This window comes from Pteropus medius, unplaced genomic scaffold (assembly GCF_902729225.1).
Source record: "Pteropus medius unplaced genomic scaffold, Ma_sr-lr_union100, whole genome shotgun sequence".
Classification (NCBI taxonomy): Eukaryota; Metazoa; Chordata; class Mammalia; order Chiroptera; family Pteropodidae; genus Pteropus; species Pteropus medius.
The window spans coordinates 10,298,758-10,320,019 of NW_024354875.1; the positions used below are offsets into that span (position 1 = coordinate 10,298,758).

The window sequence follows — 21,262 nt, forward strand, 5'->3', positions numbered from 1 at the left end:
GTTTATTACTTGTCTCTTGTGTAAACTTCTTAAAGTCTCTCTTATTTGCCTTTATGTATTCAGTCTTTGGAATTGTGTCTGTCATGTGGTAAATGCTCAGTAGATACATGTGATTGGCTTAGTGATTAAATTACTTGATACATAAAAACACCAGGTCATCTTATTGACATATGTCAGAGAAGTCAAGAATACCTCTAGAGAAAGCTCAGATATTGCCACTAGAATTATAAATTAGAAAAAAATATACTAAATCAGAAGCATTAAATAGTTTTTTTTTGTTTTTGGGGGGTTTTTTTTGTTTTTTTTGTTTGTTTGTTTTTTTAATTCTAGGAATGACATCAAAACACCCAGGAACTAAAGAACAAAAAAGAGAAATGCAGGAAGTGGGTGCTTTGTAGTTCTTGTTAGTGAATAACAACAAAGAGTGGGAAAATCCGTATGTGTGACCCTCCTGAAATTTGAGAGCCCATAAATTCTTTTACTCAAAAACTTTTAATAAGCACCTACTAAATGTCAGATTCTGTCCCCAGAATTGGGAAAGCTCTTAGAGGTTAGGGATGGTGTTTATCTCTTTGGGGGAATTAGGGGAATAAACGGTCTTACTTTCCATTCTGAAAATTGTTTCATCTTCAAAAGGTCTATTCTAAAAGTTTCATCAGAGCTTGCTAGACTCACCTGTCCTGTAAGCTTGCAGTCACTTCCTAAGTTGTCTCTCAGTATCCCAAAATACAGTCACCTGTAAGGATTTGGTTTCATACAGAAAGCATTAAAAGTTCAAATCAGGCAAAACCTCGCCAATTGACCCTTTTCACACTCTCCTCAGAGCTGACAATGCCATTCACAAGGCTCAGTGTGTTAGAGTAATGGGGTAAGAAAGCTCTTCCACTGATATACTGAGAACAACAGGTGACACAATGAGCCAAACCCATCAGATGGAGAATGGACAGGACAGATACTGTAAGGATGATGGTCAGATCTCTAGAGCAGCAGTCCCCAACCTTTCTGTCACCTAGGATCTAATGAGAATCTAATGCCTGATGATCTGAGGTGGAGCTGAGGCGGTGATGCTAGCGCTGGGGAGGGACTGCAAATACAGATGAAGCTTCATTTCCTGGCCTGCCACTCACCTCCTGCTATGTAGCCTGATTCCTAAACAGGTCACGGCCCGCTACTGGTCTCTGGTCGGGTAGTTGGGAACCCCTGTTCTAGATTACTTTGTTATGAAAGGAGGTTCCAACCTAAGTCATAAGGTTAAAACTTGTTCTCATTAGCTGAATTCTCAATCACTCCTGGACTAGAGGCTTTCGACTCACTTTCTGGTTTTATGTTCCTACTGAGTGCGATGAGTCTGCTCATCACAGACCAAAAAGAGACAGAAAATGACTCTCTTTCCCTCACAAGAAAGAGACAGAGGTGCTGCCCTTAGGAGCACACCTCTGTTTCCAGCTTTTTATGTGGAGTTGAACAGTTCATCATGTGACTTTTTTAAGTCTATGCAACTTCTAAGGGAAGGACAGAGCTTGGGAGTGGCAGGTTTTTGCCTAATCCTTGTGATTAGTATCAGAAAAAATAGTTCATAGGAGAGCCCAAATGGCTTATTCCTTGTTATAGTCTATGCACACTAGCTTTTTAATTTGAGAATTTTGACTAAAACTATGACGAAATTTGACATAGACAATCTCCTTAACCAAGATAGTGCTACTTAATCCTTAAAAAAAAAAAGACAGCGTAAATTAGTGAATAGATTACAGGTTTCAGAGTCAGAGAAGCCAGACTTGACTCTAAATTGAAGTATGTGGCCTTAAATTACCTAAACTCTCCAAATCTCATTTTCCGTATTGGTAAATGGACATATTAGTGAATCTTTTTTGTGAAGCTAAACCTCCACTAGACAATCACATTCATACTAGATACTCAAAATAATTTGTGCTAATTATTATTTTAGAAGAGATCATGAAAAAATGAAATTAAGTTGGGGCATCTAAGAAGTTGACTACAGCATTTTATTCTTCTTTTTGAAACAAAGTTAATTTTATACCAGTTGAGGAAATCTTTACTTATTCTAATACCGTAAAAACATTATATGAATTTTATAAATTCGAAATGAAATAGCACTGTACATAAAATGCCAGAGAAATCCCTATTACTAAGATTTCAAGACCAACATTTCTTACTCTCTTTGGCCTGTTCATCAGATTTTTCTAACAGGGAACATTTCACAGAAGTTCAAAGTTCTAATTGAGAATGATGAGATAATTGAATTTCTTGCAACTTCAGTTCTAACCAGTTCCAGTTCTAAGTTTAAGGAATGGAAGAGAAATACCAACAAGTTCTATTAACGATCAACATCTGAAACAGATTCAAATCAGAACCATTTATCCAGGGTTTGCTATAACAGGAAGCAAATAAGACATAGTATCTCCCTGGCAGGTGATGCAAAATGTAGTGGGAAATGTAACAGGCAGATTAAATATGGGTTCCATCATGTGTGAGGATGTTCCATAAGACTGATCACACACAACCAAAATAAGGGATGGAAATAAAAGATGCCCAGCCTAGACCAGCAGTTGTTTCAATGTTTCTTTTCTATCTGGGGACATCTACTATTATGGGGCCATATAGTATTATGGTCTGCATAAAGAGAAGGCTATGGCTGCTCTAATTCACCTTGCTGCTGCTGATACCTAAAAAGAGAAATGGAATCTATGGCGAAGGACGGAAGAGGTCTACATGGTTTTCTTTCTGTTTTTTTTTTTTTCTTTTTCTTTTTCCAACTTTTTCATATTTGATTGAAAAAGCAACTTCATTTGAAGACAAGTGGGTCCAAAAACAGTGTTCATATTTGCATGTTGGAAAAACATTGTGGTGCTTTGTTTCTGTTTATTGTTGTTGTTTTTAACATAATGGTATATCATTAAGAAATGTTCAGGCATGTAAGAGCAGTCTAATCTTGTTGCAAATATTAACTTTACTGAATCAAAGCTGTCTTTTCAATCAAGCCCCTAGATTCTAAAAGGCAAGTTGTAATAAATTACACAAAGATCCTGACTGGTCATTTTAGACATATTTTGGTGTAGTTTTTCTATTGACCTGAATAAAATATTTCTGTAAGCTTATTTTCTTCAACCACTTCTATAAAATGAATTTAGCTATTTTGAAATGAGTGTTAAACCAACACAAACTGTAGCAATATAATATAATGGATAGAAACATATGTATATTAATCTCTTTAATGTTTTACCATTTTAAAAGGGCATTCTTTATGACAGGAATACATACATATAATTACTGAAGTAGTATATTCATTCAATGCAGGAGACTTGATAAACACCAAGAAATGCAAAGGAAAATCAAGAGCTATGATTTCACTACTTGAATTAACTGTTGTTATATTCAGCTATTTCCCCATGTCTAAGTTCAATCATTGACTCAATAAATGCATATTTTCTGTATACTCTGTCCAAGGCACTGTTCTAGGCACTTGAGGATACCTCTGTAAAGATGAAATGCTTTCTATCATTTGAGGTTTTTATTTTTAATGGAGGTGACAGAGATAAAATTTACAAAATCATTTTTTATTTCATCATAAGTGCTATGCAAGGCATATTTGAGGACATAATAGTTGCACTTCTGCTGAATGAGAATTAATAGTAAGAACGGATGGGTGAGGACAATCTTAGGTAAATAACACCGCGTGGTGTTGTAAATTACATATGTATTGTGGTCTTCACTAAAATCTTCCCAGATCTTCTATAGCATAGAAATCATTATTCCATTATATGAATCTATTATATGCAATTTATATACCAATCTATTCTTTTGTGAGATTTTAGGTGCAGAATTAAGAAATAATGGTGCACTTCATTCTTGTGCTCACAGCCTTAATAACTTATGAGATGATTTCTTTAGGATAAATTTAAATTCATTGAAATGGACTTGTTTAGTCAAAAGACATACATATTTTAAAGATTAAAAAGACATATTGCAAAATTCATTCCAGAAAAGATGTGCTAGTTTACACTCCCTCTGAAATTGTATGAGAGAATCCATTTCTCTACATCCTCAGGATCCCTTAGTATTTTTCCTTCAAATTCTTGCCAATTTGATTGGCAAAGAAGGAAAAAGCATTTCACTCTTTTTTATTTTCATTTCTTTGATTTCTAGTGAAATTCAACATTAAAAAATATTTTGAACAAGACAGAGGCACATTAGCTGTTTAGTTTTTCAGAATCTTAAATATATTAAATCAATAAGAAGTAACAATTAAAGAAGGGGTTCTGATTCCTATTTTCACTTTGCTATTTTTGTCTTGCTGTAGAAACACAGACATTATATGGACCATTGATACACAAAATTTGGACTTTTAGTAGTTGAAAAGGATTTGGGGAAGATCTATGAATAGAGAAACTTTTACTATAAATGTCATGATCTTAAAAATTGTAGAACATCTTTATTATTACTCAAATCCTATACCTCCTATAAACTTTAACAAAGACTTTTAGGAAATCTAGTTAAAAATAATCTCTACTATTCCAAATGTTGTTCATATTATATTTATGAATAATTTCTTCAAGTGATAATGCTTTTTTTCCTTTTTTTTTTTTCCTCCTAAGGAAAAACTGGTCTACTTCCTGGATTGTTCTTTCGAATAGAAAAATTGAATTTTACAAAGAATCCAAGCAACAGGCTCTGCCTAATATGGTAGGTAGTTCTCTGTTTCTACCATTATCATCTTCCCAGAAATATTATTAAATTAAAAGTTTGGTTTCTGCAGAAATCACACTCGAGCTTTCAAGCTACCAACATCTGAAAGCAGATGGAGGAAATGACTCAATAAACTTTTAATCAGATGAAGGGAAAATAGAACTTAGTGTCTGTTTTATTAAGTGGTGCATTTGGAGAATAATCACAAAATAAGATGAATGGTGAGCAGCTACCTAGTAATACGAAGGTAACACTTTAAATTAAGGTGCCATTTATAAATGCTTTATTCTTATTTATGAAATGATCACTAAATGCAGCTACTTGCTCAAATAATGTATTATAAAGTATGTTATAAAATGCATTAGTAATAAATGCTTAACGGATGAGACTATGGGAAGCTGTTTTAAAGAATATTATAAGACGTAAATCGTGTTAAACCATGTATGTGCATCTTTAATACATGAATTTAAGTTGTTATCTAGCATGCTATAAAGTGCTTCATACATTAATAAATAATAATAAACTGTTTATAAATGGACCTTAATTTAGGGTGTTACACTCTAAGTTAACAAAGTGATTTTTTATCTTAGTCTAGCTGTGACATTCACTATATCCAGCTAACCTTCCCGAATATATCAATGACTCCATCTAATGCAGCTAATACAATTTCTGTATCCTAGTTATTACAAAGTGAAATTTGTAGGGTGTCTTTATTGTACCTGGAGGAGAGCCTCACATATGCCCACAGAGATTTGACAGTGATAGTAAGTAGGAGCAATTGTAAGCTAGTTACTGGGGCAATTCAAGCTCAAACCCTTGCTGCCCAAACACCAGAGCTGCAACACGACGTAGGAGACAGTGGGCAGGCAGCATATCTGACAGTCTCCTGATTAGGCAGGACTGCAGGCAGGAACCAACCTGCCATACCCCTATCGGGCTGATGGGAGGCAGGGAAAGGGGTAGCCTGGCAGGAGTTAACCACAATGAACTAATTTGTATTTGGCAGGTAATAAAACGATGGAAAGTTCTTTGCTTTCCAGCACTAGTTGTGTTTGCTATGTAATCCTCTTTAAATAGGAAATAGAAAATCATTTGCAGGAGATTTTTTTTAAAGGAGAAGATTTTGGTAAGAACAAAAGGTAGCATTTGGCTTGCTCCTGATAATTGCAATAGCCTTTATCCCCAAGTGGCTTGCTGATTTGGAGTCTCGGTGCAGTCCAATCTGTAAACTAATTATGAATAAATTAAAAATATATCTCAGGCCTTTGTATTTTTAATTTAAACTGCCTCAGAAATTTGTTTTAGGGTTTTGTTTAATTTTTATTTTTTGGCTACAGTAAGGTTGAGATAATCTTTTTAAGAAAAATAAAGCACCGCTACGGGCCAGGCACAAAACAGCTCCCATCCACTCATAGGTCCTTTGTCTTCTCTTTGAATGAGTTCTAAGGAGGAAAGAAGTTCAGGAAGGGAGGAAGGGTGCTGCTGAGAAGATCTTCATCCTGCTGGGTGAGAAGAATTCCATTGGAGCAGAGTTTATGTGAATGTGCTGGGAAAATGGGAGAGGTTAGATTCCAAATTCAAACATTTGGTTTATTTTTATTTTATTATTTTAATCTCTTTGTACCAGGAGATGTAACTATCAGCTGCTTTAATTTTATGCAGATGAAAGAAGATTCCCCTTTCAGATGATAGGCAAACCTTGCAAGTCAGCTCACTAATTGCATGCCTCCAGTTCAACCTTCGGAATTGTTTTATATTGACAATAGACTTTACTTTTAGAAGATATTTGTTAATATTTTTCTTTTTGGCAGCCTCTATTTATTACTTCTAGGCTAATTTTCAACGTTCTTAGCATTTCTTCCAGGCACTTACCGTCTTCAGAGTGAGTTCAAGGCAGGGACTAACAGTGTTTTGTGGTAAAGAGAAAGAGAATTACAGATTCATGTTTATACTGTGTGAATTGTCTTGCTAGTCAAATTCTTGGATACATTTCTAACCAAGTATTAAAGGCCTAGTGGGATAACCCACATTTACCAATTCCAATCTCAGAGAAGTGATACGATGATTGCCAGATTTTGATTAAAGATGCTGTGGTTTTATTTTGAGAGAGATTTATGCCCAAATTTCTGAATTTCCCTTGAACCTCCTTTCACTTGTCCTGATATTGTTCATGTGCTTCTGGGAAAAAGTTTGTCCTTTCCTCCAAGGGATCAGTAGAAACTGCCTGTGTGGTTTAAAAGAGCAAATGGTATTTTAATCTTTATAGGAATGCTCTTTGAATGTTAATGCAGTGAGGAGACAAAGCAACAGAATAGCGAGGGGCAGAGTTCTGAAGTTCAATCACAGGGAACTTCATTCTAGTTTTGCCCCTTCTAAGCTGACAAAGTTACTCAACTTCTTTGAACTCCAGAATCCTCATCTGTAAAATGGGGACAGTGATATATGCTAGCAGAATCAGTAAGGAATGAAATTAATTAATAAAACAACAAGAAAACGCAGTAGCCACAAATGATTACATTCTATTATAATATACAAATATTTTTATTATATTCTAAGGTACATAATCTAGAATATAATATTATAATATATTATTCCCTTATATTAGTTTTGCACTTGAACTGATTCAGAAACATATAGAAGAGAAAATATATTAATTCAAGGAATACCAGTATATGCAGCCTTCAGGAAGAGAAGTATATATCCATAGGCAGCATAAAATGTTGTGTCTGATCACTGAATAATTCTGAAAATGAAGCCATCCTTCCATTTGGGGGTCTAGATGTAACCTCTATATCCATTTTCCCGGGACCCTCGTCTTCCTCCACTGGCTCTTACACTTACGGCTTTCACGTTTAATACAGCATGTCACAAAATGTTCTTCTGATTCCACATTCCATGTTTGGCTATTTTTCATTCTCGCTGACGTTCTTTCAATTCATAACCTATTTACATTTTTATCAAAAGTTGCCTTATCCTGAAATAGACACAGAATTACTTCACTGGTGTGTGTAAATTAGAGATTCAGAGACTCCTTCCATGTGTACATACATTGTCTCTGTTTTATTCACTTTACCTCAGACCGGAGAAAGTTTGGTCCAGACTGGCTGGCCCTCCTGTGAGGAGAACCATTTGAAAACCACTGGTGTCTCTAGATCTGGATATCCCTAATTATGAAGGAAAGAATAGCATTCATATTCTCATAGATTTTTATGTATTCTGATGTGTAGCACACTTAAAAATTTTTAAATAATGTCATTGGAAAATAATACAGAAACAGCTTTTTAGTAATATTTATACAACATATATATATATGTTTTAACCGTTATCAATCAAACTTCTACATAACCACCACCCTGTTCAAGATATAGACCCTGACAGCCTCCATGAGAAGCCCCATTTCTGCAATTTGTCCCTATGTCATCACAACCTTTCTCCTTGCCACAGAGTTAAATTGCATTTTAGTCATTATTTCAGCACCTTTCATTATTTTTATACTTATATCTATAGCCCTTAAGAAATAGAGTTTATTTTGTCTGGTTTTGAATGTATATAAATAGAATCACAGCATATGCTTTTTCTTTCCTTTTTTTTTTTTTTAAATTCTATATTTTTCTCTACTGGTTTGGGAGTGATATACTTTGTTTCTATTCTGTTCGTAGTTTACCTAGGATTATAACATTGATACTTATCAAAGATTAAAGCTAATCAAATCCTTTATCCTCTTCCAAAATATTACCTTAGACTATATTTAATCTATTTATCCCCTTCCCAAAGTATATACTTTTGCTGTCTGGTATTTTAATTCTTTTCTTTCTTCTTTTTTTTTAAAAAATACCACTAGACATTATTTATTCTTTTATAGAATCAATGATGGTTTCCATTTGCCCTATATTTACCATGTTCTTCGCTATTTATTTCTTCTTGCTTCTTAGATTTACCTTCGAGGATCATTTTTTCTTCTGTGGGGAATATATTATGAGAAATTCCTGTAGTAAGTGTCTTGTGGTGACAATTTGTATCATTGTCAGCTTGTTTCAAATGTCTCTATTTCTCCCTTATTCTGGAAATATATATTCTCTCTGAATATAGAATTTTCAGTTAACAGTTATTTTCTTTCAGCACATCAAAGATATCATTCTACTATTTTCTGTCATCTGTTATTGGGATCAAGAAGTTGCCTGCGAGTCTAACTGCTGTTCTCTGGCTGTTCCACAATATTTTTCATTACTTTGTTTTTCTACAGTTTCACCATCATGCATCCAGATGTTAATTTGTTTTTATTTTTCCTGCCTGGATTTTTGGGCTTCTTGAAATTGTTTATAATTGTCATTAATATATTTTAGAAAATTTCCAGCTATTATATTTTTAAATGTAGTTGCTTTTGTATTTTCTCTCTTATTTTCTTCTAAATTTTCTGTTTAAACCTATGTTGTTTTCCCACTCTGTCCTCCACACGTTTTACATTCTTCTTTTTTCTGTTTGTCTTTCTGAACTGCATTCCGAATAATTTCTCTTGATTTATCTTCTAATTTTTTAATTCAGTCTCTCCTTGTGTTAAACATTGTTTTCATTTCTAGAAATTTGTTTCTTTTTAAAATTTACTCTGTCATTTGTTATAGTTGTTTCCTGCAGATTTTCAAGACTCTCTTTTATTTTGTTAAAATTAGAAGGCATAGTTGTTTAATAATCTGTCTTGTGATTCTAATATCTAAAGTTCACATCAATCTCTTTCTGCTGGTTCTCACTCATGTTGCTTTGTTTCCTTGTAGGTCTGGTTATCTTTGACTGTGTGCTAATCATTGTTATTGAAATATCCTGGGAGGTTCTCTGAGGCCTGGGATAAATATGTCCTACTCCAGACTGTTTCGCACTTTTCTCAAAGGATCTGAGACACTCCTAGTGACTGATTAATTCAACCTAGGTTAACAACGTAAAATTCTTGAGTTATATGTACACAATAGGAGGGCTACAGCTGTGCTACAGCTTCTGAGATAGAATTATTCTTTACTCGTCCATTTTTTTCTTCTCTTACATTTCTCATCCACAAAGACAGTCTTCTTTATAGTCCCCTGGGATTGGAGAAAGGTGACGCGTTTAATATTTGTTCTTCTTTATCTTTTCATAAAATCTCAAACACACCTATTCCATTATTCTGTGGGGTTGAGTGACCAAAGTTCAGATGTGTAATATAAACAAATGCCCTCAGGCGAAGTGCACTTATGTTCAGATACTCAGCCTTTCTCTCTGAGTTTAGATTTCACATCAAAAAATATTTCCCCTCTCAGTTTCCACTATCAGCCTTTTTGTTCTTTTAAGATAATTTTTTAAAATATCCAGCATTTTTCGTTGTGTTTAGTTGGAGATTTGATCCAAATAACATAGTTTCTCATTTCAATCTACCTCACTTTCATTTAAATATGCATTTGGTTAATCAAGTTTGTGCTATTTATACAAGCCTTGGTGGGAAAAGGCTTCATAAGAATATGTATTGAAATCCTACAATGAACAGCTTGCTCGTTAGGGCTACGTATAAGGCATAGAGATATAATCAGGAATAATCAAGATACAGTCTTTGCTTTATAGCATCTCTGCCAAAAAATAGGGTGAGATGAAATAAGAAACATGGAAGAATTTTTTGAGATTTAAAGGAGAGAGAGCTCACATCTGTGAAGATTTGAATTGGGCCTTGAAGGATGGTTATAATTCAATATGAGGAGATTTGTAGGCAGGGAATTCCAGTGGATTAAAAAAATATGAACAATGGCATGAAACAGAATGGGCAAGGTCTGTGTGCTCAAAAGAAGAATAAATTTTTTGGTTTGGTTGGAAGATAGGATAAAAGAAAAGGTTTGAGAAGAATGCCATGGGCTGAGAGTTACTACCAGGGACAAATCTCTAATAAGGTGTGTCAGTATTCCCCAGACGTCTTCACTCTAGAATAATCTAGTATGGCTTCTTTTAGCAAGTACTTACTGAAATGCAGTATGACCTAGGTGTTACATATATTAAAAAGACTGGACTTATCATGGGGAAAAGGCAAGAAAGAAAGCCAATTCTTTTAGGATCATGGTTTCATTTCATTTAGATTAAGAGCAAAAGGGTTGCCTCAAAAGCACCTACAATATTATGTTTCATCTTGTGCTAGAGAAGTCTTAAAGAAACAAGCGTTGTCGCTTTCATTTATTCTCTGATGTCTTTACTCACATCCCTTGCATTTTTCAGGTACACTAACCTATATTAGTATCGGTGAAGCATTTCCAAGTCTCCAGCACTTTAATTGCAACTTGTCTCCTAGGTATCTGCTGTGCTTTGTGATTTTAGAGCTTTTGCTTGATATGAAGTAGACACCTGACTCTGGGCATGGAATATGGCAAATTTACATGCCTGGTTAAAAAAAAAAGGTAGATTGTCTCATGGGGAAGAAGCTCTGTAATTTAGAGCACCCATTCATTTATCTATTCTATGAACAGTTAACTCCTAGCAGGTGTCACACTTGTGTTTTTAAATCCTAGAGATATCCAGATGAATAATATATAATTTTTGCTCTTAGGGTGCTTATAGTCTGGTAGAGGAGACACAACCATATGTAGGTTCATTATATAAAATCATATGTAGGTTTATCATAATAAAATAGGTGGTCCTTTTACGTAATGGACTGTTTTAAGTATTGCTCAACCTATATACCTCTCTATTTGTTTATTTGACAATATCACTGAGCACCCTTGATGTTTAATCCACTGTGCTAGGTGTTATGAAAGGTGCAAAAATGAATGAGACTGAGATTTTCCCTTGAAGGTTTAGAAACAAATAGAAGGCATGCCTATAAGTCAAGTAATTGTGAAAAAATGAACATTGATAATTGCTCCAAAATGGCATGAACAGATGCATGTCTTAGTTTTATGGACAGTCAGAGGAGAGAGATTGCTTACTGGAAAGGGTTCTAAATATATGTATAAAGGAAGTGATGTTTGAGCATGTTTTTGAAGGATGAATAGGATTTCAATGCAGAAATTGGGGGGTCATTTTATGTAGAAATAAGGGAGCAGAAATGATAAAATATGAGAAATTAATTGCTAAATTTGCTTGTTTATTTTAAAGATATGTATTGATTTCTTGCCTTGACCTATGCACTATCTGATAGTCATTGCTCTTGAAACCGTTTTTTGGAGGTTCCCTGAGGTCTAGGGTGGATGTGCTCCAGTCCATACTATTTGTATGTTTCATCTCCAAGTTGCCTGGATGCAGTGATAGTAAAGGATTGCCTCAAAATAAGTTGAGGAACAGCATTGTCTAATAGCAAGCACTCTAATTTGGTTAGAAAGTCACTATGGAATGAGCTTATGAAAGATCTTGAACAGGATTGTGAGAAGAGATGATTTCATTCTGTAGGTACTTTAGAGCCCTTTGCAATCAATATTCTCAAACTAAGAGAGAGATTCAGTTTCCAGAGAAAGGTTTGAGGAATTAAGATGTATTTTTGTTTCTACTTTTAATAAAAAGAAGACGGGCCTTGTTAAATTATCTGAGACAAATTCTAAAAATCTATGGAAATAGATGAGAACAATAAGGCCTGTGTTCTTATTGGCAAAGAAAATAGCAAAAAGGTTAAGTTTGTCATCATTATGGCCCAATGCATATAGTAAATCACAGGGTATCGTCTCACTATTTACTAGTTTCATGTGTCTTTGACCTTTTAACAGTATAGCCATTTCTAAAGATGTCCTAGTGCATAAAAAGCAAATCATACAATTTATTAAAGAAAATTTAAAATATGCTATTCCAGGAACATAGGTATATCAGCTTATCAGTGAGCACCGGTAGCAAACCTACAAGTGTTTTAATGTGACTCCAGTGTTGCACGTTACTGAAATAAACACATTGTGCAAAGTCCATTTCTAGTTTAAGAATCTCTGTCACCACATATACCAAAAATCAGAACAATTCAACCTTATTATCATCTATCAGCATTTCTGTTATATTTATCAGAGTGCTCTCAGAAAACTGTCACTTTTAACATTAATTTAAAGGCATTATAAACATTTAAGGGAGTATTTCTCACCATAAATTGTATGGTTTCTAAATTTTTTAAGAGTCGGTATGATCAATATGGAGCCTACATGTTGTGTAACTTTTCTTTTTTTGCTACTTTATGTTTTTCACTTTACCTTGTACTAATACTTTTAGTCAGAAGCAAACGCTGGCAAATTTTATTTCAAATGATAAAAAACTTTTCCAAGACATTCAATAAACTATTACATTTTTCAAACCATTCATTCAGCCATAAACTTGATAGCAAAAAAAAAAAGATAAAATAAAAGACCTCATTATAATAATTTGTTTTCTTTTTTAAATTATTTACTTCTAATGCAAATAATGAACATGAGCATTAATTAAATAATGCAATACATCTAGTGCTCATTCACCATAGTATGTCTTTAATAACAAAATGGACTTATTTATGGGAGCAAAATGTTGTGATTTAGCAAAAAGATGAAAATAGTTTCAATCAGAAAGCTATTCATGAATTATTGAGTATTCTGTTGACAATGAATATGGAATGATTTTTATCTTTGTAAAGGAGTATCGAGCCTTTATTCACATTTCTGCTCAAAAAGATCATAAATAATGGAAGGGCAAACAATAGATCTACCAACCTTAGCCTAATGAAGGCATTTTCAATCTCTCTTTAATATTTTAATTCTCATAATGATAGTGATCGGGCAAAGTTAACATGGTTATTATTAGGCATAGATTGCACTATCATATGGCCTCATCATACAAAATAGTCCAAAATCTAGAAAATGATGGGTGGAGATGGAAAACAAGAAAAAAGAAAAGGAAGTTGAATTCTAGTGCTTTATTAACATAAACTTTGTAAGAAAAAAATGAGATCAAGTGATCAATATTACTGTAAATGAAGCCATGTTCTCTGGTTATACTTTGCTCAAGATTTGGTCATTAAACACAATAAATTCTGTATCTTACATAATTTTTAATAACCACAAAAATCTATGGAATTGATAGGATGCTTTATAAATGGATAATAGCTTACTGTCCAATAAACCTCACCTTAGGCTCTCTCAGAAAACTATTTTAATTATGAAGCTTGACTCTCTGTGGTTTATCATTTTGGTCGATAAAATGCATCTAATTTAGAGCTTATATTTCCCCAAAACAAAATATACTTTTATTCGACAGTACATATTTATAAATTTACTGAATATATATGTAGTCTTTCTTTAAAATTCACTACTAAATTGAAATGTTCTGGAAAGCAGTATACCATGTTAGGTAGGAATATGGGCTTCTACGTCAGACCACCAGGGTTAGGAATCATATGTTCACCTTTTACTTGTTGCTATAATCATTGGCTATCTCAGCTGCAGTATGGGGTTAATAAGAGTACTTATCTCATAGAACTATTGTGAGATTATGTGAGAAAATTGATGAAACATGCCTAGCACATAGCAAAGATAATAAATCTTAATCGTGTTTATTATTGTTATTGTTATTATTACTACATGAAGCAATATAATGTAGTGGTTAAGAAAACAGGCTTTGGAACCAGATAGAATTTTGGATTCAAATGGCCAAATTGCCACTTAATGGCAGTATATTTAAAATCTGTCTGTTTTTTTAAACAATAATATAAAGATTTGTCAGTAGGGGAACACTACTTGCTGTCCGAATTGCAACCCAACATTTTTGCAGAACCTCATTTCTTACTCATGCCACAGTCCAAAACAGATATTCCTGATCAGCTTTCTGCTACATGGTGTTTCTCTCATCTATGTGTTCTGCCATCCCATAGTGTCAGATGAAAGAAAGGTAAAGACAACACGAGAAAGTCTACATGCTCTTTAAAATCCTTGAGCCTAGAAGTGTCTCACATGTTCTTGCATACATTTCAGCGATAAGAATGAGTCATGTGGCCATGCTGATGCAAAGAGGAAAAAAATGGAGTCTGTCTAGTAAGCTGCTTCACAATGACAGCTCTAGACTTCTGAGGAGGGAGCACAACATACATTTTGGTGGAGAGCTATCCATCTCTGCCACAAGGAAAGTAACAATCGTCTCAGTCCTTATTTCCTAGAAAACAAAGCCTGAACTAAGCATCCATGCTTTGCTGGGGAGGTATGAATCCAGGACACAGGGAATGAAGTAAAAAGGAAGTAAGGCAGAACATGATGGAAAATAATAGAGGGAGGGGTGTGTGTCAGTGTTATCATGCTAGCTACTACTCTACAGTGAGCCTCAAAGAGATGCAGAGCATCATTGGGCAGGGTCAGAGGAAGGAGAAGGAACTTATCTGTTATGTTTCTTTCCATTTCTTGCTTCTTTTTGGTTACCATCCAGTCTTCATTGCCTGCCTCATATAGACTCTGAGTACACCCTTGGATGGCTACTCAGAAAGCCAGATCCTATACTTTCTAAAACATTATTTCATCCAAATCTGGAAGTGTTCAGGGAGCCAAAAGCCTGTCTGCACTCTGGCAGCTGGGAGGGAGGCTTTAGAATTCCAAGATGGTGACTGGTCATCCTCAGGATACGGGACCATATGGGCCCAATCAGGGTTGGTCATCTGCAGGGACAGCTGAGATAGACTGTGTGTAGTAGTGTCTAAGGAGGGGCTCCAAAGGGACTCAAAATGTGCCCAAGCTACTCACCTTGCAAAATTAGGTTTTCTTTTTTTTTTTTTTGTTCTATGTAATGTAAATGTAAAATAGTATCAGCATACAGTAAATGTATACTAAGTAGAAGCTATTATATTTGTTCTCATAAGATTTTGATTCAGCAATAAATGCAATAGGTATTTCTTGAAAAGGAGAGAATACTTTCTCCTCAGAAAAACAAACAAACAAAATTACAAAAAAAAAACCAGAAACATAACATTCTAGTGCCCAAAAACCACTAAAAAGGTTTGCTTTTATGAAAATCTGGTTTGATTTGGTCTTGTTATGTACTGAGAAATTTCACTGTAGAAACAATTTCAGTTATTATTAACATCATTTATATTCATATACATAAAACTCACATCTCACAAAGTATCCTCTTCTATCTTGTCAATGGCCATACTTTAGACATTAATAAGATCAGGTATCCATTCAGCACTCTTTCCTAAATCATTTTGCCCAAATGAGAATTTATAAGTGAGTTTTAGCCTCCTCCATGAATGAGTTTCCAGAATCAAAACCAGTTATGTGATAAAACTTAATTTCTCTAAACAGATTTTGTGTTTCATGTTTCAAACTGATAAGGACAATCTGAGTCTATATTCTGGAATAGCAATTAATCCAAAATAAAAAATGGTAGCTAATAACCTGTTTCATAAAATCTGAGCTTTGTCATTTTTTTAAAAAAACACATCTAGTAATAAGGGTATGAGAATAAGTGGCCCAATGATTTGTTGCCCACACACATGTCCAGTCTTCATCATGGAAAATACCATCAGGCAAAAGAGCATCTTCCCTTTGATATTTTTTAATATACATTAAAAGACCCCAAATATCCCATAAAGAAAAATGGGAAAGTTATTCCCAAAGGTTTAATCTAGGTCAGAGAAAAATATATTATAAGAGAATACCCTGTCGGCTATTATTGGGAAATGATAAAGATGGACTAAGAGAATAATAAAAATCTTAAGTGGACAAGACCTAGGTAGGATCAATTTTTAATGAGTTCACATTGCTCCAGCAAAAAGGCTTTTATGTTTTATTGTCCAGAAGTAGTAATTTTTAAATAATTCTATTTAAATATTTTTAAATCAGTCATTTGTATTTTAAGTTTACCCTAAAAAGAGATACAATATATACATTCATATTTAAATCCATATTTAGTCACTTTTTAAAAGTATATTTTTTATAATGATGTACAATATGATCCATTGGCATCATGTGGTTCATTAGCAGACTTTTTAAAATGTTTTTTAGCTGTAGAAACAGAAATATGTTTTCTATTAAAGGATCCTTTAATTTCAGGCTTGTTGAATAAAATCTTGATTGTCTTCCAAATGAATTCTATGACTTTTCTGAACAAGTTATTCCAATGTTTAACAATTCTTAAATACCAAAACTCTTCCCTTATAATAAAGCCTAGTCCCTAACACTGTTCCTCAAGCCTGGGTCTTTCTGCTTTAGCTTTGTTAAAATAAACTACTAATAAAGATTCTTTTTAAGTAGTCCTCTCTTTACTTATTTTAGTTTTTCCTTCTTGAAGCTAATATATTTATTTGATTGAATTTTATTCAAATCATTTTAGCTTTTCCTGGCATACTTCTGAATTCACCCCAAATCTGTATTATTTGCTTTGATCGTGCCTTCAGATCAATTCCCATTAAAGGTCAGTATAGATGGAAATGTTGTGCTTTTACTTCCTATGTAGTTCTCATTTCATAAGCTATTATTATGAGATATATTATTTATTTTTAATTACTAATGCATTGGAATGAATCTGGAAATTTTCCATTGTAATCTCCGTCCTGTTAATAAATTCATTCAACAATTAACAAATAATTGTTGTGTGCTTATTTGGGGCCACTTTGTTACATTTTGGCAAAATGAAGAATGTAAGACAAACCCAGCTTGTTCTCTGATTGTATAGGTGTTGGAACGGACATACCAAAAAGTGGTTGTAATGTGTAATAACAAAGTATATTTTAGAGTAGGGAAAACGTAGGGAAGGAGTGAGTGATTGTGCCTGGAGAGGCAATGGAGAGCCTCAAGGAGATTATTTTGAAGTTACATCATGAAAATGACAGGATTGGGGCAAATTGAAAGCAAAAGAGTAGATTAAAGAGAGGTTAATGTGTTTCAGATACAAAGCATGCATGCCTACTCAGTTCCCCAGTGTATAAAGTTGTGAAGGCATGTCGCAACTTGGAAACTACCGTGCATAGCTAGTGTGTAGAAGAAAGGTGGAATGAATGGATTGGAGAAGGATGGTTGGGAGATGATGAAAGGAGCCTGCATACCCTACTGAGAGGTTTATATATTATTCTGGAGATGAGAAGTTTCCAGAAGACGTATGGCGAGATTTTTGTTCTAAGGGGGAAAAAAGTGACCAGTCTCCGAGGAAATAGTAAGGATAAGACTTCAGACGAAGGGACCACCTAGGAAGACCAAATGCTATAGGCGTAAAAAATAAAAAGTAAGGGATTGTAAGCTGACAAGGTCCTTGCAATTTGTGAGGTCAACCAAGGGTTGCCTCACCTAAAAAAGAAAAAAAAAAACTTCAGATGAAGGAAAGGAAGAGCTCAAATGAGGTTGTAGTCATGGGATGAAGAAGAGGGAGATAGTTCTGGAATTCGGGCTCTGTACCTTTTGGTTGTGAATGGTGAAAGAAAGGGGAAAATTTAAAAAGTAAAGAAGGTGAAGCAAGACAAGCAATAGAGAAAAAGAAGCAAGTCTGAGAAAACAATGGTTTCATTGAGTTGTTTGTGCTACATCTTAATGGTAATGTTGACCTCAAACGAATAGCCAAATATTTCTTCAGCAAAATGGGTTTATTTGGGAATAAACACTGCCTAATGATGAACCACATGCAAGTTCAGAAAAACAAAGGAGAGAAACACTGTTTTATGGACTGTGGAAGGGCTGTTGTAAACAAAGAGTCCATTTGAGGAAACTGAAAGTTCAAAGTATAGTGACTTCTCATTAGCTGATTACGGCGATCTCCCATTGGCTGAGCCGTTACTGGGCAAGGAGGAATCTTTTCTTTCTCTTGCTGAGGTAGTAAGGTTGTATCACTTCCTGTCAGAGATGCAAGGTGTGTCTCTTCCTGTTAAGGTCAGTAGTGTGTATTGAGTGACAAGTGTGTGAGAGTTCTCTCTTCTAGTCCATTCCACTTTAAAGTCTTCTAGTTCATTCCACTTTAAATGAAGTTTCTGTTTATTAGTTTTCATAGTAGTTAGAAAATATAGTCCTGGCATATAAGAGGGAGCTAGGGGCCAGAGGAACCACTGAGGAGTCAACATATTATAAATAATGGATCAGACCAGCGACAAGTCCAAAATCCTTTGGAAGTATGCAAATTATTAGGAATAATGAAGGCCTAGAACAGTAAATTCGGGATTACCAACATTTAAGATGTGAGAAGAGGAAAAGGAGTCAGTGGAAAAAAACAAACAAACAGAGAAAGAAGAGTATAAAAGATGAAAGAAGAATTTGGAGAGGAAATGTCTTCACAGCTGGACTTTTAAGCTGAGACAGGGACTTTTAAGAAGGACCAGCAGAATCTAATAATACAGGATTCAAGTAGAATGTTGATGGGAGACAATGTTGTTTTTGTCAACTTTAATTGTTGAGATGTTTTAGATTAGTCAAGGAAAGGAGTAAAAGACTGCAGTAGGTTGAGAAGAGAATGGAACATAAGCAGAGGATGTGACTACGGAAAACTGAAGAATCATGAAAATAATGGAAAGGAAATAGGTGAGAATAAAAAAAGTGAGATTATGGGGTTGATGCTTTCTTTCTTTTATATATTTTGTTTAAAGAAGAGGGACTTGAGCATGATTATAGTTTATAATCTTGTTTTGCCTCACAGGAAGTGATGCTCCTTCTTTGGCTCAAGGTTTTTCCTTTCTATTTCATTATTCTATCCCATCTCATTCCTCATTTTCTGAGTTATCCCTTTTCTCCTATATTCTCAATCTTTCACTCTCAGATTATATCCTTTAATCTGATGCTCATAGATGCCACTATAATCCCAGGCATGAGAGTTTATTAGACAGGCGGACCAGAGTCATAGATTTAGGTCCAGAATTCTGGGAGCCATGAGAGAAAATGGGAAATGATGACACGCGAAGGAAATAGAAAATGTGAATCCTTATTTTTGGACCTAAAAAGGGCATTAAGTGACCTAGTAGGAGGAAAGGACATGCGTGGAGGGGAGGACCTTGTATGTGCTGTGATTAAGACCTTGGGACTTAGAATCAAATAAAAGTGAATACGTAGCTCAGGCACTGATTAAGTGTGTCAACTATGTAAGGCACTTAACCACTCTCTACTTGAGTTTCTTCACCTGTAAATTTAAGGCAATAGTAATAACTTCACATTTTTTGTAAAAAATAAATGAGAAATTAATATAAGGTGTTCAGAGGGCAAAACATACAGGAATTTATTCCACTTTATATCTGTTTGTTTTTTTTTGATTACACAGGCTGTGAAAGTGGGAAAATTTGTGAATTTTCTAGCACCAGGGTTCTATAATCTCTATGAATTAGAGTAAGCCATTCGATGTGCCAACTTGAAAGGGGTAAAGCTTTGAGAGAAAGTGTCATGAGGAAGAATAGAAAGTGACTAGGAACACATAAAATATTTCCTGCTTCATTATGACATTAGTCTTGGCAGTGATTTCATTGATATGTTAAACGTCTTTATCACAATTAAAAAAAAAAAGTTTTGCTAAGTAAAGTCAGAAGCTCTAATGAAGAAGGTGGCCATTATTTGTAATGTTAGTATACTGAGTTTTCAAAAGTTATTTCTCCAGAATTAGGGAATATAAAGAAGACTGTAGAAGAAAAAGTAAATGAGAGGGTAGAATGGATTATTGAATGTGAGAGAGAAAGACAGACAGACAGATACTGAAAGAGAGAGAAGATGAAGTGACTGCTGAATCAGGGACATAGGTCTAGACATGGAAAGAAGTGAAAGCAGGAACAGTGTGAGAGACTAGGAGAACTCACAAAGGTCTGCGGATTTTAATAACATCAAAAACAAACAATGGGGTGGGGGTACGAAAAACTGAGGACATGGGATATGTTAGAGGTGAAGCTGATTGAAGATTGCTTCAATGGAGGGAAGGTGAAGAAGTGAACTGGGAAAGCTTAGATTACTTTTTACCTATAGCTTTCTTTTAGCTCCACATTTATAAAAAGAGTATATAGAAAATACATTGAGTCTAAGGCTAGTATGGAAATCTTAAAGGAAAAGACAGTATCTTTATCTCTGGAGTCCCAGCACCCAGCACAACAGCTAGTACATTGACACAGTATAGGTATGCAATAAATGTTTATTGAATGATTCTGTGAAATCCTAAATTCAATCCATATGAGTCCATTAAATTGTTTATCACTTTTCCAAATCACAAAGCAAAGACTGTTTAACCATTAAACCAAATACAAATCTCAACTGTTATAAAATTGGGAATTTCAGATGCCCAAAACTTCCTTCCAAAGCACAAAAGCTAGTTGCATTTTGGTATTTTTTTCTTCATTCATGAATTCAGCAAATATTCATTGAACAACAACTATGTGCCAGGCACTGTTCCATACATTGGGGAAAATAGTGGAGGAAAAGGCAAACAAGGCCCCAGCTCAGGGAGCTTAATTCTAGCGGGAGAAAAACAGACAGCATATAAAAATATATATGTTAATTTCAGCTAGGAGGAGGGCGGTGGTGAAATTAAAACAAGTAGTGAGATAGAGCATATTCAGGAGTCCTGGATTGTAGCTCTTTTATATAAGATAGTCAGAAAAAGCCTATGACAAGGTGACAGTTAGTTGGGACCTGATGAATAAGGAGTCAGCCACGTGAGAATTGGGAGGTATCCCAGGTAAATA

General features: G+C 34.5%; 1 protein-coding gene across 1 annotated transcript in view; it reads left to right on the forward strand.

Moving 5' to 3' along the window:
* Window positions 1-21,262, forward strand: part of ARHGAP15 (Rho GTPase activating protein 15) — a 588,346-nt gene that overhangs the window by 91,092 nt on the left and 475,992 nt on the right. The window contains exon 5 of the mRNA XM_039855498.1: window positions 4,614-4,701. Coding sequence (XP_039711432.1) covers window positions 4,614-4,701 — 88 coding nt within the window. The remainder of the gene's footprint in view (window positions 1-4,613; window positions 4,702-21,262) is intronic.